This window comes from Uloborus diversus, chromosome 8 (assembly GCF_026930045.1).
Source record: "Uloborus diversus isolate 005 chromosome 8, Udiv.v.3.1, whole genome shotgun sequence".
NCBI lineage: Eukaryota > Metazoa > Arthropoda > Arachnida > Araneae > Uloboridae > Uloborus > Uloborus diversus.
Genome location: NC_072738.1, coordinates 42,655,394 through 42,676,237, shown reverse-complemented (window position 1 = coordinate 42,676,237; position 20,844 = coordinate 42,655,394). Strand labels below are relative to the sequence as shown.

The 20,844-nt window shown below is 30.9% G+C and overlaps 1 protein-coding gene across 1 annotated transcript in view; it reads left to right on the top strand.

Moving 5' to 3' along the window:
- LOC129227572 (tRNA (guanine(26)-N(2))-dimethyltransferase-like) overlaps positions 1–20,844 on the top strand; it is a 44,761-nt gene that overhangs the window by 11,203 nt on the left and 12,714 nt on the right. The window contains exons 3-10 of the mRNA XM_054862154.1: positions 510–697; positions 3,042–3,157; positions 4,275–4,387; positions 7,216–7,364; positions 8,331–8,414; positions 11,185–11,254; positions 15,602–15,736; positions 16,900–16,985. Of these exons, the coding sequence (XP_054718129.1) occupies positions 510–697; positions 3,042–3,157; positions 4,275–4,387; positions 7,216–7,364; positions 8,331–8,414; positions 11,185–11,254; positions 15,602–15,736; positions 16,900–16,985 (941 nt within the window). The remainder of the gene's footprint in view (positions 1–509; positions 698–3,041; positions 3,158–4,274; positions 4,388–7,215; positions 7,365–8,330; positions 8,415–11,184; positions 11,255–15,601; positions 15,737–16,899; positions 16,986–20,844) is intronic.

Genomic DNA, 20,844 nt, shown 5'->3' with positions numbered 1-20,844 from the left:
TCGCCTCGACTGTGTTTTAGTCGGGTGAACCTGTCTTCGTTTTTAATGCACTGATGATGGCACTTGTATTTTAGAGTGCCGAAACAGCTGTTTGCTGTTTTTTTAACCTTTTTCCATTCTCAATTTGTATTTTATATACGTTGTCATATTTTATTCACTATGCAGTACAAAGTATTCGACTAACTTTTATGTATAAAAGACTAATGTTAGATGTACGTATATTTATGTTCTTATTACAAAACTTCTATACTTTTTTTCCTATGTGAATGTTAAATTAACAAAAATTGTCTACAAATTTGATCCTGATTATCCAGAGATCCAGTTAAACGTGGTTCTACTGTAAGAAACAGGAAAAAAAGATAAAAACTTAGTATCACTTCAAGTTTAATGCACTTAGAGATAAATTGCTACCTTTATAACTATTGTTTAAATTGAAAATATCCATTGGCAATGTGTTGATTTTGCTAGATTTGAATAAGGTATCAGTTTTATAAAATTTTCTTTTATAGAGACCAGTGCGTATTTTGGAAGCATTGGCTGCATCGGGACTTCGATCCATAAGATTTGCTAAAGAAATTGAGAGTAATTTAAAAATTTTAGCTAATGACCGAGACAGACAAGCTTTCTCCAGCATGCAAAGAAATGTTAAACATAACAAAGTAGAAGATGTTGTTGAGCCATGTAATGAAGATGCTTCGTAAGTTAAACATTTTCACTCTTGAAAATTTTCTGTTATATACTTTTATTATTCATTAACCTGAAAGCTAGATTTCTTTATTAAATTGTATGGAAAGTTTTTCATTCTGAAAGCAAATATGCCTCTTATAACAAGTACAGTTAAACCCTTCTAAATCCAGGGTTCGTACAGGTCATAGAAGTCCTGGAAAGTCAGGGGAAAAAAAATGATGGAAAATTAATACTTATGTCATGGAAATTTGTTTAAAGTCATAGAAAAATTTGTTGAGCAGTAAGAAAGTTACAGTAGCTAAAAGAGCATTAAATCTTTGAGTGATTTATTGCTTGTAAAAGATATTAATACTGGAAAATTAAATGATCCCAAAAATAAATCTGAGCTTTTGAATCCTGTTGCATCCGCTTTCTGTAACAGCCACCTGCCTTTTTACTACGTAAAAAGTTTTTTCTAACGTAATTTTACTACTAGGACATCACTAATTTTGAATTTACCATAATTTTCAGCACTTCTTATATTTTATATTCTGTAGTGGTGGAATTACTTGTTCTTGATTTTGCCTCGCCCACTCAAAGAGTAACTCAATTGCATCTGAGTTCATTTCCACCACTCGTAAAAAATCATTATTTAATTTATCAGAGCTTATCTTAATTTGTTGAAGGCTTTAAAAAGTCAATACTTTTTTTCAGGGGATATAACATTGAAATAGGGGAATTCTAATACTCTAAAACAGTGGTGCCCAACATACGGCTCGCAAAATTGATTCATGTGGTTAGCTGAAAATCTGGTTTAGATAAATGAATTTACTGAAAAGTGGCTTTACTTTAAAGAAGGATAATACTGTCAAGTTACATGCATGGTTAGATGCTTTGTTGACACTTAATAGCAATATTTTTATGAAGTAAATTTATTATTCGAAACTTTAATGACTCATGCAAACTTTGTCCCAATCATTACTATTCTGCCCTATTTATTAGACATTTAAGCATCAGTATATTGCATTCTCTATATTTTTACTTACACTTAAATTTATACGTTAGAGATAAATAAGAACAGTTTATAATTAGTTTCTATAGTGTGCACTGACATATTTTCAATCACAAGCACATGTAAGGGCTTCGATGAGGTAGTGGCATTCATATAAATGTTTTGCTAAATGCCTATTCACGTAAATTGGAGAGTTTGACATAAAATAATACTAATCTCTTCATGTAACAAGGTCATGAAAATTTTTATGAAGTCATGATAAAGTCTTGGAAAAGTCATGGAAATTTTTTATCGGAAGTATGAACCCTGTAAATCTATATATAGTGAAGCATCGTTTATATGTTTCTCTATTATGCATTTCTATCAATTATACATTTTTTAAATTGGTCCCTGCAGAGTCTAATACACATTAACCTATACCTATTATACATTTTTTCATTTGTATGCTTTTTTCAAAGTCTCTTCAAAAACGTATAAATGGTGCTTTATTGTCTTCTACTTCATGAATTATTTCTCTTTCTAGTGGTTTTTTATTTTACTTGAGCTTTCAAGAAGGGGGCTTTGGAATGGTCATATTTTTAAACAGACAATATTAATAGAAAAGAAAACAAGTTTTTTCCCCTTTCTTTTTTTCCTTTCTTTTTTTTAAAAAAATTAAGACTAAAGAATATGCTTCTAGTTTCAATGAATGAACAAATGTTCACAAGAAAGTCTTGTCATTATGTATTTATTTTTATCTTCATCATGTAATAAATTTAGGTGCTTCATTAAATTAAATTAGGACAAAAGTTTAAAATTTTCCTTTTTGAACTAGTAGTTAGTAAATTAGTTATATAATGTAAAAAGAAATAGCTTTTGAACCATAAAATAGCACTAAAAAATTGCATATGCTAGGTTCGAGATGAAAAACGCTTTTGGTAGACCCCATTTGATCCATTGCTCACAACTTTTTGCTTTGAAAAAGCAGTCCTTGTATCTTTAAATGTTTGTTTTTTACTTTGAACATTTCTTTGCTTAGTTGACTATATTAATTTTGGTGTGTTGGTTTAATTTTTTTTAAATCTAAATTAGTATTCTGAAAGATTTTTTAGTATTCTTCCAAAGATTATAGAGATAACAAACCCAAAATATCTTTTGACTTGTTAAAAATTATGTTTTCATTAAATAAATAAATTTTTAAAAAAATTAAGATTTGAAATTAAAAAAAGAAAAAGTTGTCATGTAATTTACTTTATGATTTTTTTTTTTTAAATCAAACAAAGTGAAGTTCTGTGAGCTCAGTTTCCTGTTGTTTAATGTTGATTGAATGTTGATTATTTATGTTAATAGCTTCATAATTATTGTTTGATTGTGTATTTTAAAGATTGTTGATGTACAAAAATCGCTGTTTTAAAGATCGATTTGATGTTGTTGACCTTGATCCTTATGGTACTGCTGCCCCATTTTTGGATGCTGCTGTGCAGTGTGTTGCAGATGGAGGTATTACTTTTAACATTAGTTTTACTTTTAAAAAGTATTATTTGTTCAAGGTTTTAAAATGTTTTTTGGAAAAGAATTATTCTTTAAATTAGTTAACTCTCAGTAAACTAAAACATTCACAGCAACATCTAAATATAGAATACATGCAGTTTTCCCACCTATTGGCAGAATACTGTGAAAAGTTTTAAGAAGAAAAATGCCAGAATTAACAAAAAACTGGTCTTGTTAAAAATTACTACCTAATTTTGCTCAGTATGCTTTATATCAGGGCTGTCCAACTGCAAAAAACCAACCTGATCACCTGGTGGCCGCAGTTTGAAAAAGTTGAACAATAACGTCTTACCTCATATACAATAACACTTAAAAGTTGAATTATTAATTATAAAACAATGAAACAGAAGGAATTTAAAACAATTTGTTTACATTTTAATGGGAAAATTGAGACCATTCCGCCATCTTTACAAGTGCAAGAATGTCAACATCGATATCATCAGCGGAAAAGAGCAGAGAGTTGAGGAGAGCAAGCTCTCAATTAATTTTTCAAAGTCAACAAAGGCGGTAGATGAGGGGGGAGGTCTTTACTTTTAACCAATTGCAGGCAGGTTTTGTTTATCTGAAATGTTTCTCTGTTCCCTCCCTGTTTCCCTCCTCCAATGCGAGGCAATACTATTTCTAGGAATTCATTTGAACATCAGCGTGCAGGGTAGGACTGCTTGACCTTGACCTGTAGATGCCCTGTACCTTTTTCTCCAAATACAATGAAAGGAGTAAAAGCGATCAAGAGGAAATTTCTGGGATCCAGGCTTGACCAAGGATGGTAGTCTCGGATGCTTCTTGATACCATAAAATGTCGAAAAAAGAAATTTGCTGAATGAGAAGTTGGTGGGCCGCATGGGGCCTGTGGGTTGCCAGTTAGACATCCCTGCTTTATATTGTCCACTGCTTTAGGAACAATAAGTAATTTAGCAAACCAATTTAAATTTTATATGCATTCTGACCCTCAAAATTCATCTTAACGCGAGGTCATCAATCAGGCTCAGAGTTTTTTTGCATTTCTAATTAATTTTTTTTTAACTACTAAGTTATGATATGTTTTGAAAGAACTGTATGCTTTCAGGTCTTCTAATGGTTACATGCACGGATATGGCTGTGTTGTGTGGGAATGGAATTGAAGCATGCCATGCTAAATATGGTGCTATATCTGCAAAAAGTAGTAATTGCCATGAAATGGTAAAATTTTACTTATTCTGCTGAAATATTTTCTGATTTTCTGTGAAAATTAAGTTTGAATGTTCTTTTAATGTGTAAGATATCATACTATCATAATTAATCTACTAACATTAGAGCCATTACTAGGATTTAATTTCAGAGAGGGTCTAATATGTTAGTTAAAAAATAAAAGAAAGAAATTAAGTTTGAATGTTCTTTTAATGTGTAAGATGTTATACTATCATAATTAATCTACTAACATTAGAGCCATTGCTAGGATTTAATTTCAGAGAAAGTCTAATATGTTAGTTTAAAAATAAAAGAAAGAAAAACCTAGTTGAAGAATAGATGTTCTTAAATTTGATTTTATTTAAAATCCTCTAATGAACTAATAGTTTTGTTTTCAGAACTCGGATCATGCTTTGCCTTTGAAGTTACTTCTTACTGGGAACTGCACTGTTAGTGCATTTTACCATAATCTAAATTTTTTGTGAGATATGTTTTTTTGATTAAAAGAAGGGGTGAAAAGTTTTTCCAGTTCGATTTCCCTTATATTGTACAAGAAAATGTGTTACACACTATGAGTTTAATCCTCCCCTTGGCTACATAATAACACCCAAGGATGTCTCTGATCCGAAATTTCCAAAAATTTTGTGTTGCTGTTTCTGAAAAGTTTGGGTTGACAACACATTCTAAAACTGAAAAAAATATTTAAAAAAAAAAGTTCAAAATGTTTTTTTTTAAAATGATTTTTGTATACATATATAAGAAGTGTTTTTAGGGTAGAAGGGGGGAGGGGGAAGCTTCCTCATAGTTTCCGAAAATTTCACTCTGTCTTCAGAAAATTTTACTCGAGTCTTCTATTATCACCCCTGGTTCTGCACCACTGACTAGCATAGCCAAAATTTACCATCTGGAGTGTGGAGGAAGAGTCGTCATGACAGACCTCAGTTGAGTAGCTAGAAATTCCTCAAGGAGGGGGAGTGGGGGAGGGGTATCCTGACTAAAATCAGCCAAATCTGATACTTGTAGATGTTAATTGAAGCATACATAATTTGATTATAATTTTACATGTGCAGTATTACATACTTTAAATTGATTAGATGATGAAAAAGTATTCAAAGTGGAATGGAATGACTTTAAGTTTAATTATTGGAGCTTAATTTTGAGCTTCAAAGGAGGGTTCTGGACCCGAGAACTACCCTGTTTCCTTTGCTATTGACAGTCCTTGTGTGTATATAAAATTGATACTGCGTTAGGGTTGGAAGACAAAGTTCTTTAGAGAGTTTTTAATCCCAAAACCCCCTTTTGCTGTATCTCCAGACTAACCATACTATTGCTTTTGAGACATCTAGATGCATATCAGATCAGTTAAATATTAGAGATAAGCTAAGCATAAACTGAAATTTTCAAATTAATCAAAAAATTAAAGGTGATAAAATATTTTAAAAAAAAGTGACACACATACACAGCGTTTGTAGCAATAGTGAGCTTTGAGGAAGCAAAAAGAAATTGTAATATACAGTCCTCAAAAAGTTAAGGTGCAACATGTTTTTCGAAGCTTCTTTGCTGTTCACAGACAAGTTCAGATTTACATTGGAGAATGATTCAGGGCGCCTACTGATCTGGAGGGAACAGCGCACTAGATACCATCAATTCAACACTGTTGAAAGACACAGTTATAGAGGTTGTGGAACCAAAATTTGGGCAGGGATCTCACTCAGTGGTCACACTTACCTGCATGTATTCCATAGAGGGCTCTGACTGGTTTAAGATATCGGGATGAGATCCTTGATCCATATGTCCGCCCCATATGCTGGTGCTAATGGTAATGACTTCATTATGATGAATGATAATGCACGTCCTCACCAAGCTCGGATTGTTGAGGAGTATTTTGAAGATCACGGTTTTGAACGAATGGAATGGCCGGCTCGATCTCCAGACCTGAATACGATAGAACATTTTTGGGACTATCTTGGCAGACAGGTTGCTGTTTTAAATCTTCGTCCAAGTTCGTTACATGAGCTGGAACAAGGCTTACTCTGTGTCTGGTCTTCGCTTCCTATTCTGGTGTCCGACAACTTAATAAACAGCATGGAAAGTCAGTGCCACCAATGCATTCAAATTAAGGGGGGAGGGGCACACATTCCTCATTAGATTCCATTTTTGTATTGTTTCTATGACATTTTATTACATATCACTGTGATGTGCTGTTTTCTCCAAGAATGGACTTTTTTGTTAAGATTACTTTTTTTTTTTTTGCTATAAATCATTTTTGCAATATACTTATACAAATTTCTATGATGCATTCATAAATAACTATTTAATGCACATATCCTCCAAAATTTTTTTTCCTATATTCATTCATTTTCAAATTAGATGCAAAAAAACAATTGTACCTAAACTTTTTGATGCCAGTGTACTTTTTTTTAAATTTCTTTCTTGATAAGGCATTGAATAACATTTTTCTCTACATTTTATCATGAATTGTAGACTGCAAGTTATTAGCTATAATTCAGTGTTTTTTGTACTGTTTCCAGAAAAGCTCAACAAATTAATGGTTTTTCACGATTTTTGGAGAACAGGAAGTCTTGATTTAAATCTTATTAAACCATTTCTGAATTTTATTTAATTAGATGTATTTACGACTTATTTTAAACAAACAGTTTCAACAAAAGTGAAAAGTATTATTTTGCCAAAATTGTAGTTACCTAGTTTTAGTACTCAGCCCACAAATATGAATAAATTTGAATTTATCATTATGACTCACACACACAGATTGTTTTTTAACATAGTTTTATTTTATGTATTTTCTTATTGTTCATTCATTGATTCATTATTTACTGTAGGCTTTACGAATTGTTCTGCAATCAATTGAATCACATGCAAATAGATATGGAAGATACATCCAGCCTTTGTTGTCCCTTAGTGTTGATTTTTATGTAAGGCTTTTTGTAAGGATCTTTACCAGCCCAAAAGCAGTGAAAGAAAGTGTTTGGTAAGATTGTTTTCTTAATCTTAAAGAATTCTTCAATTTTACTAATTTGCTAATTTTTTCTATTTTATGAAAGTTAAGGGATATATTTTATTAATATTTGATGTACAGTCGAACCTCCATATATCGAACTTGCACATATCAAAATTTTCTATATATCGAAATCCCAGCAAATTTCCATGTCCATTACATAGAAAAATTGTTTCCATATATCGAAAAATCTCTATATATCGAAAAAAATTTACAGACATTCATAGATTTTTTTTCCTCACTTTAGGCTGTTTGTCTCATGAAAAATGAAGGTTAGGGGAGAAAATTATGTTCACTAAAAGTCGCTGTGAAACTCACAAGGAATCCGAAGTTGAGAGGAGTGTGGATAGATCATTGTTTCGTTCTGGAGTTCTTAAATTCCCTTCAGTTTATTTCAAATCTTAGTAGCAACCAGTAATACAGTAAAATCAGTTTCAAGTTATTCCTATTATCTGTTGATTATCATTCCTAATCTTTTTAGCTTCAGTGAAAATCATTCAAGTTAAGTACTAGATTGATATCTTACTTTTCTTTTGATTATATTGTCAAAGCAAAAATCCCCTAATGTTTGGTAAATTTAGTATTTCCGCAAGCAGAGTTCCTGCTATTATGAGAAATCGGAAAGTCGTCATAAAAATACAGAAACTTGCAGGAAACTCGCTCAAAAACATGCAACGGCATTATAGTTGGCAAAAATTAGTTTCATTTTAATGTTTTAAGGAGATTTTTATAATAAACTAAGATTGTTTCTACATATCGAAATTTCTATATTACTATCGAATTTTTTTCCCGCAATTTGCCACTTCAATGTATGGAGGTCCTACTGTATTTTATAAAATATTTTATTGTAAGTATTTTTAAGGAATACTTTTTTCTTTGTGTTTGAGATATAAAAATTTAATGTTTTGATTGTTTCAATAATTTCTGTTATTTACACAGTAAATTATCTCTAGTCTACATTTGTCCTACTTGTGGGTCCTTTTACTTGCAGCCTTTGGGAAATAAGCTAAAAACTGATAAAGGGTAAGTTCTCTTATTGTTTCCTTAATTTGTCAAGTTATTTCAATGCAATATCTATGCGAATTTCATTGCTCTCATCCAAAATGTTCGCAATTGCTAATACCTTACTTTGGTATGCTATTTTAGTTCATCCATCATGTTAATATATATATTTGTTTACATTAATTAAGAATAAGTACTAAAACATGATGGCAAATAATATATGGTACAGTCCAACCTGTTTATCTCGAACCTGCCTATCTCAAAAACCTATCTATGTTGAAAATGTTTCATCTCTCTGCATTTATAGCATAACTTAAATGTTGTTCTCCATGTTTATCTCAAATAGATTTTCCCGAAAACCTCTAAATCTCGAATTCAGACTACATTGCATTTCCCGAATTTAATCCCTAGCAGCCTTAAGTACAACTTGGAAACCAAAATCGTTTTTCTTAATATTAGCAGTCATGTATTCTTCTTTCAAGTCTTGTGAGATATATAACCCAGTACAAGGTACTGTATATGTACCCTATATGTACAAGGAGTGAGTTTTGAAGAAATTCCATCCACTCAGAATTTGGGCTGAAGTTAAAGTGAAAAAGCTTCCTGAGGGGGTTAAAAATACATTGAACTGAAAAAACAATGCTACATATTATAATATCCATTAGTAATAGGCATATGCATTGCATTAAAATAATTATTTACAAAAAAACAGCTGGGGAAATCAAATGTTTCTAAACTTGTAGCATTTTCTAGACTACAACTTAATGTTAAGTAAGGGGTCATTGAGCACTCTTAAAATTTGAGTAAGAAGCTTAATTTTTTACAGGATAGTACTATTAGTAAGTCAAAAAAAGGGGAGGGGGTGTCCTGGACTTTAGCTTGAAAAAAAAAAGTTTTTGAACCATCTTTTCATGTCTAAACACATACACAACTGCCAGTTTCTGCAAGGTTTATTATTTTATAGGCAAAATTTAAAGTTTGTTTTTCTTTAACTTGTTTTATGTCTATTTAACTTTAAAAGTGTTTTAAAGCTGTTATCATGTTTTTATAATTTTTTATAATGTCATACATTTTTCAAATTAATGAGCAAATAATACCAAGAAAAAAATTATTTTTCCATAAATATTTTTGATTCAAGTCCATCAATGTTGTACAAGGGTTGTTCGTAAAATAAGGTCCGATTTATTATAAAAAATAAACACAGATTTTTTCCAAAAACTTTTTTATTTAATTCCTTAAATGTTTCTCTATTTTTCCATATAGTCACCATATTATTTTAAACATTTGTCATAACGTTCTACAAGCTTTTGTATGCCTAAGTCATAGAAGTCTGCCGGCTGTGAGGATAACCAGTCTTAAACTGCTTCTTTCACCTCGTCATCTGTGGCGAAATTCTTGCCCCTGAGAAACTCCTTTAGGTAGCGGAACAACTGAAAATCACTCAGCGCCAAGTCCGGACTGTACGGTGGGTGGTCTACCTATTCCCATCCATCAGATTTTGAGTGTGAATAGCAGAATGGGGTCTGGCATTGTCATGCAGTAACAAAACCCCAAACGACAGAAGCCCACTTCGCTTATTCTGTATTGCACGTCTAAGTTTCGTCAGGGTAGCGCAGTAAGCGGCTGCATTAATTGTTGTCCCTTGTTGCATAAACTCGACTAACAAGACTCCATGTCTGTCCCTAAAGACGGTTGCCATAACTTTGCGTGTTGAGATTGTCTGCTTGGCCTTGACTCTGACTGGTGATGGCGTGTGACGCCAATCCATTGACTGACGTTTAGATTCTGGGGTCAAGTGCGACACCCACGTTTCGTCCCCTGTGACAATCCTCTCTAAGAATGGATTACCTTCCTTCTGATATCGGCTCTAAAATTCAAGAGCAGAAGCCATTCTTTTCGTTTTGTGTTCCTCGGTAAGCAGCCAGGGAACCCATCATGAGCACAATTTGTGAAATTGCAACTCTTCATAGACAATTTTGTGTAAAGTTGTTCTACCCACATTAGGAAATTCCAATGATATAGTTGAAATTGTGAATCTCCGGTCTTCACGAATCTTCGCATCCACAGCAATGACCAAATCATCTGTGATCACTGATGGTCGACCTTGTCGCGATTCATCATGGACATTTTTCCGTCCGTCTTTGAAAGCTCTCACCCATTTACGGACTTTGCTGTCACTCATCGCATTGGGGCCATACACTTCGCTTATCTGTCAATGGATTTCTGCTGCTGGAACGTTCCTTGCCGTCAAAAACCGAATCACAAACCGTATTTCACACTTGGCGGGCCGATCAATTGTTTTAAACATTCTAAATTGACACTGTCCAAAGAACACTGCATCAATACCAATGCAAATGGCGTCGTTTGATGAACATAGCATGCCAGGAGTCGGTACGCATGCACGTTTCTATGTAGGCGCGACATTCAATTGGATACAGCAATTCGAACCTTAATTTGCGAATAACCCTCGTAGCTTCGTAAATAAAAATTTTGTATTATGATTAAACTGGTTTCAATTTATCTATTTTTCTACTCTTTGTTAGTAATTGCAGTAAATTTGTTTGCACTTTTAGAACAATTAAAACAGTATATTGAAATGCAATACCAATAAATAAATAAAGCCTTTTTTAAAAAAGGGATTTTATTTTTAGCAATAAATAAATAAATAAAACAAAATAATTCAATAAATACAGAATTTTATTTTACTGGTAACTACTCGTATTATTATGTATGTGTGCTTGATTGGTTGGTTTTGATTTGTTAAGTAACTAGTTTTAATTGTATTATTTAGAGAAAAATATACTCCTGCGGTTGGACCACCTGTGAACAAAAGATGCGACATTTGTAACTGCTCTTATAAAGTAAGCTACAACTCTCTCTTATGTCCTTACATGTTTGTTCTTTTTCTAAATTTACACTTGATATTTTCATGCCAGCTGCAACAACTGCAAAAGTCATTGAATAAAATGAATAAAAATGGTAAATAAAGCAGAATTTATTAATACTCTTTCTAGTAGCAATTTTTAGGCTACAATGAGTCCTTTAATATGTGTAAAATATGCAAGAGTGTAGTTTTATGGGAGCATTACTAATGAAGGGAAACAGCTATTTGCAATTTTAGACCTTGAATATGCCACCTTGCCGTGTTAAACATTTTTATTTGTTCTTATTATACTTACTCTTTTACTCGTGGGTAAAGCTTTTTAACTAGCAGCAGGGATAAAAGTTATACAGGTAATCCTTACTAATATCATATATGCAAAAGTGACTTTGTTTATATATTAGGGTGGAGCTAAAAAAAACAATTTTTTTTGCAAGTTGCTATAGCGCGAAAAAATTGCTATTGGTGAAGACTTAAAAAACAAAAAAAAAAATTTATTAAAATCAGATAATTTCTTCCAATTGCGCAAAGAGCCTTAAAATTCGAAAAAATGGAACATTTCAGGTTTTTCTCACGGATTTTTAAAAAATTTGATTTTTATGTTTTTTTCATGCTTTATGACTGATAAATTTCAATTGGTGAAGCCTACAGAAATTGAAAAGAAATATTGAAATCTAAAAATACTTTCTAATCCTGAAACAAGCCTGAAATCTCTATTTGATTCATTTAGTAATTTAACAGTAGTGCAAGGAACAGATGCAGTGTCTACATCAGATTTTTCTCTCTTATGATTTTGAGCAGGGTTTGTACGCCCCTGAGAAACCTTGAAAAGTGCTTTTTCGAAAAAGTTCATTTTCATTTGCTTGAAAACCTTGAGAAAGTTTGAGAGGTTTCTTTAGTAGTTGAATTCTTTCAAAAATCATTGGATTGTGCTTGAAATTCTTTTAAAAATATTTCATTAGTGCAATTTTCTGAACATATATATTCGATATGATTTATCGAGAAAAATTGCTTCTTGTTTGAGGTTTCAATCCTTTTGCATCTTGTTAATATTTTGATGCTTTTTACAATCAGAGTGGTTTTGACATATGCTACTTTAGATTAGCTTATTTTTCGTTCAATTTGAATTATCAACTAGGAATTATTTTGGAAACTATGGCCACATCGAACTTACTTAGACTTTATGGAAAATTGCTTCTCATCTTTGAAATTTCAATCTTTTTGCTTCTTGTAAATTTTAAAATATTTTATGTTTAATTTAGTAGAAAACAAATAAATTTATTTTATGAGAAACATACCAACATTGAAGTTTGCTTCCCTTGTTTTAGTTTTCAACTGTTTTGCATCTTATAAATATTTTTATATTTTTGGCCATTGGGAGTTATTTTGAGATGTGCCGTATCAGATTAGCTCTTGTTTTATTTTTTATTTAAATAACCTGAAAAATTAATTACTTTTGTTTTGTTTATTTAAAAACTTATTGAGTTTTGCAAACTTAATTTTAATTATTATTATCTTATTTTCGGGGTTTTTTTTTTTTTTTTGAAAAAATATTAAATTAAAACAATTGAACGCATAGCAGTTTAATGCAGTGTTTGTATCTGAAACATAAAGTTGAATTATATAATTTTATTAAGTTGAATTTCTGTGCATAATTTCATTGTCAGATGCCTGCTAAAGAGGGTATTTTGGTTTTTTCCTATAAAAGTTCAAAGCACTTATGGCCCTGCAATCACAGAGTTTTTTTTCTTTTTAAATCTAAGCTTGTTGATTCTTAAAAAATATACTTTGAACGTGAAAATTGCAAAACTAAGCCTCATATGCTCTTTTCTTTATCAGGATTGTTTAGTTTAAACCACATTGGTTTAAACCAAGTGTTTTTTTTTTATTAAAACATGCGGGGTTTTTTTTGAAAAATTTTATTGTTTCCACCCCCCCCCCCCCAAGTGTTTTCATAAATTTTACATATTATTGTAAAATCTAATCAATGCAAAGTAACTAGTAATGCTCTATAGACAAACTACAGATTTAATAAATTCAGAAACTTATATTTTTTAAGGTAATGCAAGTTTGATAAATATTTTTTTTTTTTTTTCTTCTTTTAAATCTATGTTTCTTATTAGGTACATAAATATACGAGACAGACTAAAATTACATTTTCTAAAATTACATAGAAAAAAAAATCCAAGTAGCTCTTTTACAATTTTTAATTTTCATTATTTTTCAGTCTTTTGCATTTCAAAATAGTTCAAAAAACATATCTCAACCAAAACTTCATATTCTAACTAATTTGCTTGTTTAGTTAAGATTTTTTGAGATAGATTATGTACCGGTGAATCCATGCATAGTGTAAAAATATCATAACACTAGAATATTTACATCACTACAGAAAAAAAAAATAACCAAAGAATTTCAAGAACTCTTAGAGTATGCATAAAATTGTGCTTACAAATGCACTTTTAGCATCTCCAATAGACGATGCAGTCAGAGCAGAAAATATATAAAATTATGAAAACAGAAAACATTCAAGTGCTCTTAAAAAAATAATAATAATTAATGCCAAATTTTCACTTTTCAAAGAACTTTTTTTTTTATTTCAATATAATAAAAGAAGTCTCATGTATGAATGGTGGAAGAATCAATAAACATTAATTTTTATAACAGTCTTCATTATTAAAATATGTTAAAAGAGTATTTTCATTTAAGTTCCTATTGAGGTTTCTAATTAAAATGATTTATTTTCTTCGATAAAAAAAAATATATATATATATATTCCTAAATGTGCTAAACCTGGAGACATTATGTCTACAATGGAAAACATAATGATTTTCTTAAAATCTACTTCTCCTGTTTCTGTAATTATTGTCATTGATACATTACTTTTTTTTAATCTTTAAACAAAATATGCGTTGATCTTTTGATTTTTAAAGTTGTATAATGTGCATCAGACTTATGATTCATTTGTAGATACTACATAATACTTTCCATGTTTAAGAATGCGTGATTTTAGTTTACGTTTATTTTTTTATTTATAGTAGATAGCTAAGATTATGAGGAATTTAATTTGCAAGAATTTATTCTTGGTTATTTGTAATTAATAATGTGTGAACTATCACAGCAAATTATTTCTTTGATTGTTTATACCAAGACCTATTTGTGTATTGAATTTTTTAAAATAGTTAAAGATTTTCAAACAATATTCTCCTATATAAATCTTTTAAGTATGAGGAAATGAAATTACAAGATTTTATTCTTAATTATTCAATTAATTACAAAGAAATTAGGTACAAATATGAATATTAAACATTCCTTAACAATTCATAAAATCTTCATGATTTTCCTAAAATAAAATTGTTTTTCTTTACAAATAGTAATAAAATCCAAATAAACCCGGTTTGAACCAAAAAAACATGGTTTTAACCAAGAAAATCATTTTTTTGGGAGGGGGGGTTTCAAAAGAAAAAACGGTTTTTATACCAACCGTGCTCTTTATGATTGACCTTTTCAGACATTTTTAGAAATATTTTCAATACTGTAGATCTTTTATCAAAGTGTTTCCTGTAGAAAATGCATTGGGGTTGTTTTCTTCAGTCAAAAGTACTACTTTTAGTCACAGAAATTGATTGTATAAGCAAAAAAAAAATAACATGGACCAAGAAAATACTTTCATTTTCCCAACAGTTATTTTTTAATTAATTTTTTAAAATGCCCAATTTTTCAAACAAGGCGTGCTCCTTATGACATCACAAATGATGTCTTTTGGCTCATTTTTCACTGCATTTCCACATTATGATAATCAAGCAGTGAATTAAAAATTGCCTCTACGCTCGCTATCAACCATATTGTTGCCAGTACAAGTTAGTAAAGATGCGAATTAAATATTGTGCTCTTCTAAATGGCAACAGTGAATGTCTTTTCATCATTTGTGATGTCATCGAGAGAAACGTTAAACAATGAAAGCGCACTGATTACAGTATTTTTTTTTAAACATTAAACTTAGCAAATTATTTGAAAAATGATCAGATCCTATGTTTTTAAACATGCTCTTTCAGAAAAAAATACTTTTAAAATTTTAGGAACGACCCCATTACAATCTTGTTTTTCTGTTGATATTACTGACTGTTATTTATATGTTTGCATTAAATGAAATCTGCACGCAATATTTATGGTACCAATTCTTGAAAAGTGTTTTTTGACTCTTGAAAAGTGCTTGAATTTTTTTTATCCCTGAGGGATATGAATCTTGTTGAATTTTATTTTTGCAATAAATGTTTTTATCAAAATGAATGTGCTTGGATGTTATTTAACTGTAAAATTTATTGAATAGGTCTGTGGTCCAATATGGTCTTCAAAATTACATGACAAAGAATTTGTTGAAGAAGTTGTGCAAATGCTTGAACAAGAGCAAGAGCAGTACAAAACATATAAAAGAATGATAGGAATTCTAACTGTTGTTTTAGAGGTAAAAAATACTTCCTCAATTTTGGTATTTCAATTTGCATTGATACAATTGAATGAATATGTCCTCAGTTTCCTTCAAACTTTAATAACTGCATAAAAATTCAGTCCATTGTTTTCTGAGAAATGAAGCTACCGACAAACTGCTGCTTTTCTGTAACATTTTCTGGCACTGACAGGAACGTTTGCAACATTTTTCACCAAACTTTCGAATTAAAACAAAACTTAAATAAGTAAGCAAGTTTTAAAAAAAAGGAGAGAAAAAAGGGGTGAGGGATATGGCGAGTTTAGAGTAATGTAATAAAATTTAATGAATAGCAAAAAAAAATAATTTTGCTCTAATTCTTCAAGTGTGAACTGAGTACCTAGTACTTGAATATTATTTTTAACTCCCTTTGAGAATGAATCATATGGGAGCCTACAAGAGGAATTAGAGACACTCTGCAATAAGTCTTTTGGATCTCTTGAAAATATTCCAGATGTATTTTTTACACTTATATTTACTTAGTTTTTTAGTTTGTATTAATTGTCTATGGTTAGCCTTCTTCTTTCCTTAGTAATTAAATTCACATGTAGTTATAAATTCAATGAAAATATTATCTCTTTGTGAATGGAAATTATGAATTTTTGAAGTAAAATTTAAAAATAAAAAGATGCGATTATCTATGCAGTAAATTCTGTTGTATGTTTAAGAAAGCATTTACAAGAGAGTAAGTAGTTAAGCCTTGTATGTTAAGTATGCTTAGGAGTCTTGTAGATCATATCATAGTTTCAAAAGCTCTCATTATAGTATATGTGTTTTTTACCCTTTGAGGTCTATTTCTTTTATAAAAGATTTTTCCCGCAACAAAATCCAACGATATTACAAAATGTAACTGCACAGTATTACAAGTCATACAAGTAACCTAAGATTATGTTTAGTGATACCATTTTAAGTCTGCCAAAGTTATATAGCAGTTTAAACACGTGTCAGATGCTGCTCAACTTAGGCCCAAATTTTTAATGTTAAGTTGAGTTTGCTGTAAGATGGCAGAAAAATATTAAGAAAAGTTCAAGAAATCTGTATTTATCATGTAATTTTGAAGATTACATCTGTCACGGTAAATGAAATATATTTGCATGTCTTTTTAAAAAGAAATACTTAGAAATTATTGTCATAACTTTCAGGAGCTAGAAGATTGTCCTTTGTATCATAAAATTCCTTGTTTAGCTAGCACGGTCCATGTGGTCTCACCTACTAACAATGATATGAGGTAAAGAATTTTGGCCCCTTCTCTTTATAAGAATTGTTTTGACTTATGTATATTTCCACAAAAATGGTAAATGTTTGTGTTAATCTCCAAGATTAAATTTAATGTAAAAAGATTTTTAGAAGTGTTTGTTTAAAAGTTTGAGTTCCTTTTTTTAAATGTCCTAAAGACCGTATTGAGAATTTTCTTTTGGAATGAGTTTTTTAATTTTAATTTTCAAAATAAAAATTAAACCATTCTCTGTACCAAAACAACCAGTTTTAAATGCATTATTAAGTTTATATTTAATTAAAGTGAATGCCGTTTCCATTACCAACTATCTACTAACAAAATAAATAGAAACTTGAAAATTGTTTTGTAAATATTTATGAAGTTTTAGAAAGAAAAAAAAAGCTCTGTTTTAAAGGGTGTTTGAATACCTAAAATTCTCATAACTTATAGCCTTGTTATCTTAGTTAGAGACAAGGATTTTGAAAATTCTATTCATTAGAAATTACTGAGAATCTTTTAGAATATTTGTATGGGCATGTGTGTTTGAAGTGAAATTATTTATAAAGTATGGCAAACTTTAATTTTCCATTTCTTGAATTTATGAAGCATATGATAAAGTTTTCATTTTCCTAAGTAATTATTATTATTATTGTTTTATTATTATTATTATTATTTTGAATATAAATTTTTAAGTATCATTATTTATCTGATAAAATTTTTAGCCATGTTTGTTATGCATTTATGTATATTTCTAGATTGAATCTAGTGGGAGTGCACATGATATGCAGTAAAACCTCGATGACTCAACACTCATAGGGAACATAAACACATGTCCACTTACTGAGGTCAGGGGCGGATACAGGATTTCATTTTAGGGGGGGGGGGGGGCGGGGGAGGCCATGCTCATGAATGTAGTCTTACGTACGACAATTTTCTTGAACTTTGGTATCTTTAGGATCAACGAAAAGCACAAAATCTGCCATCAGTTTGTTGAAAACTTAACTAATTCGAACTATTATAAATTAAATACTTATATTAGGAATTATTAAACTTAATTTATAATAATTTAATACATTAAAATGACCTATTTCAGTTGTATACCTGTTGAAGACCAGTATTCACACCAGCCAGCACAATGAATAAATACTAGGAAAATCTAAAAAAAAAATAGAATGTTTTATGAATATGATGAATTTAGATATTGATTAAAATTAAATACTAGCATAATATTCGACACAGAACATACATCCATCTTTGATTATAAATTTACATGGTACTTTACACATCCATCTTGTTTGCAGAAAAATACTATTAAAACTTCACTTAATATAACAGTAAAAAAATCGGCGAAAATCTTCTTTAAAGTTAAAGATTTTACGAATATAATTCGGACATTGATGAATACTCACCGAATTATCGAAAATTCAGAGGCGAATGAATGATGACACAGTCTCTGAATCTGATACAAGATCTCCGGAAATGTTTCCATTGGTTTTGGGTTCTTCAGTTTTTTTCAACTTTTCAAAAAAGACCACAATGTTTTGTCACCCGAACGCTTCATTGTTTTGGTTACAGGTAGTCCCTTTTCTAACAAACCCTTTTTTTTTTCTGCACAGTTTCCGTCTGAAATGATGGGATGTGAACCCTCGTATAGCTAGGTTTGGGGCTAACACCATACTAAAATTTTACAAATTTTCTGCCCGACACTTAGTCCAAAACACTGATTTAAACTATTAACAGCTTATTTAAAAATAAACTCAGTACGGACAAAAACGAAATTATCTAAAAATCACAACAGAAAGCAATCGGGCAGCAAACACTTCTTTGTTTTCATTTTACTGGCACTAAAGGCAACGCCGTGAAGAAGAGACTCTCAAGAAAAGCTATTTTACTGTATAATAAATAGAAAAATGACATGTAATACCCCCCCCCCCCCCACAAAAAAAAGGGAATTAAAGAATTATTTATTACTCTTTCTTGTGGTTTCGATCAGGTTTTCTTCTCTTTCCTTTTCAAGCAGTCATTTTCATTACTCAAATGGCGGATTTAGGACTGAGTTCCTGGGGGGGCAGGATTTTTTTTTAGCAATATTAGTAATCAAGGCTGGTTTAATTTCCGTGGCCCTAAGGTTTTGGGTCTCTTTTGTAGCTTGCACAATTTTTACCTACCAATAACCTACCCAATTTTAGGGGTTCCGGGGAGTTTCTCCCTGGAGGAATTTTCGTAAAATATGTATAAGATTCTGCATTTTGAAGCCTTATAAGAAGTAATTAGAACTACCAAAATCTCAGAAAAAATAGCAAAATACTGTTTTGTGATTTACGATAATAAACAGTAAAAATTGTCTTCGGGTTGACAAAACAGTGACAGCAGTCCTCTGAGAGAAAAAGCGAGGCAGCTGCCCATTTGGACAATTCATAATTTATACACTTGATAAGAAATAAAATTGAAACACCCTTTGCTTAGGAATTTCAAAGACTCATCTAATCCGTTTCAAGGACTCAAGAACAATTAAAATTATTTAAGGCATTTCATTTGCCCTTTCCAATCTCTGAAATTTTGTACTAGATTGTACAATTTTACAGTATTGTTCAAACTTTGTAAGAAACAACTTCTTTAAGTTTTAAAGACAAAAAAAAATTTTGATTTCTCAATTTAACAACGTTTTTTTTCAATTACAAGCAGTGCAGAAATGAAAAGGAATAGAGGTAGTGTTCCCCCCCCCCCCCGGGCTGAACAGATACGGGCAGTACAAAAGAATTTCCAAAATACTGCACTGCATTTGGGATTAAATAAACAGCAAGATATGAAAAATGTGAGTCATAAAAATTTATCTCAAGTAATATTACAAAAACGCGAGAACCACGATTTTTACATTTTTGATGCAGGATGAGGCAAGGAACTAAATTTAACATGGTTCGGCATTTATCCCTCTAACCTCTTCCATTTGTTATAAATGCTTAAATTTATGGTTTGTATCCAAACTTTTCCAATTTTTTAAAGATTTTCAAGCACTTTAAAATAAAATTTATTTTTTCAAGTTCTTTCCTTTTTTTTTTGTTAAGGAACAAATCATGAAATTTTCAGGAGTTAGGGTCCTTCAACAAAGCGGGTGCCCTAAGCCATAGTTTATTTAGTTTATAGGTCAATCCGTTTTTTTTTAAGTCCTTGCTTCAGTTTCTAATTTGTTGAAATAATCGTTGTATATTTTAAGTATTGCAGCTGAATACATAGCTCGTTCAGTGGATATTTTCATTTATATACTTGCTGTAATAGTTTTCAGTTCAAAGTAGTCATTTTCAACACATTTCTGCATCCCAGTTACTATTTGTAATACAATGTATGGTGCCCCTAGCTCCCCCCCCCCCCCCCTTCGGAAAAGGACGGTTGCTATTCTCTTCATTTTCTCTACTGAACTATTCAAAAAATAAAAGAATTATGATTTTTTTCTTTTAAGGTTTTGGAAGGTGTTGGTTATTGTGTATAAAGTTCTCCCAAGACTGAGGGGGCATAGCCCCCCTTCTCCCCCCCCATAAATCCGCCCATGGACTCTCATGACTCCCCTTCCCACTTTACATCCATGTAATGCAATAAAAAAATTGAATTTAAAAATATATTTACTTTTTCGGATGGTTTTGACACTTTTTTTATTTTCCCAGCAAACATTCAAATATTGCCATAGGTTTGGGCGGGGGATCAAGACCCCTCCCCCCTTGTATTCGCCACTGACTGAGGTTTAATAAGTTTAGTTCCTAAAGAGAGTCTATATCACTTACTTACTAATGTTTAACATTCACATTATGAAAATTAATTCCAGTAAATGAACTTTCTTTTCTTTTTGTTTTCTTGTTTGAAAAGTGCATAGTAAAAT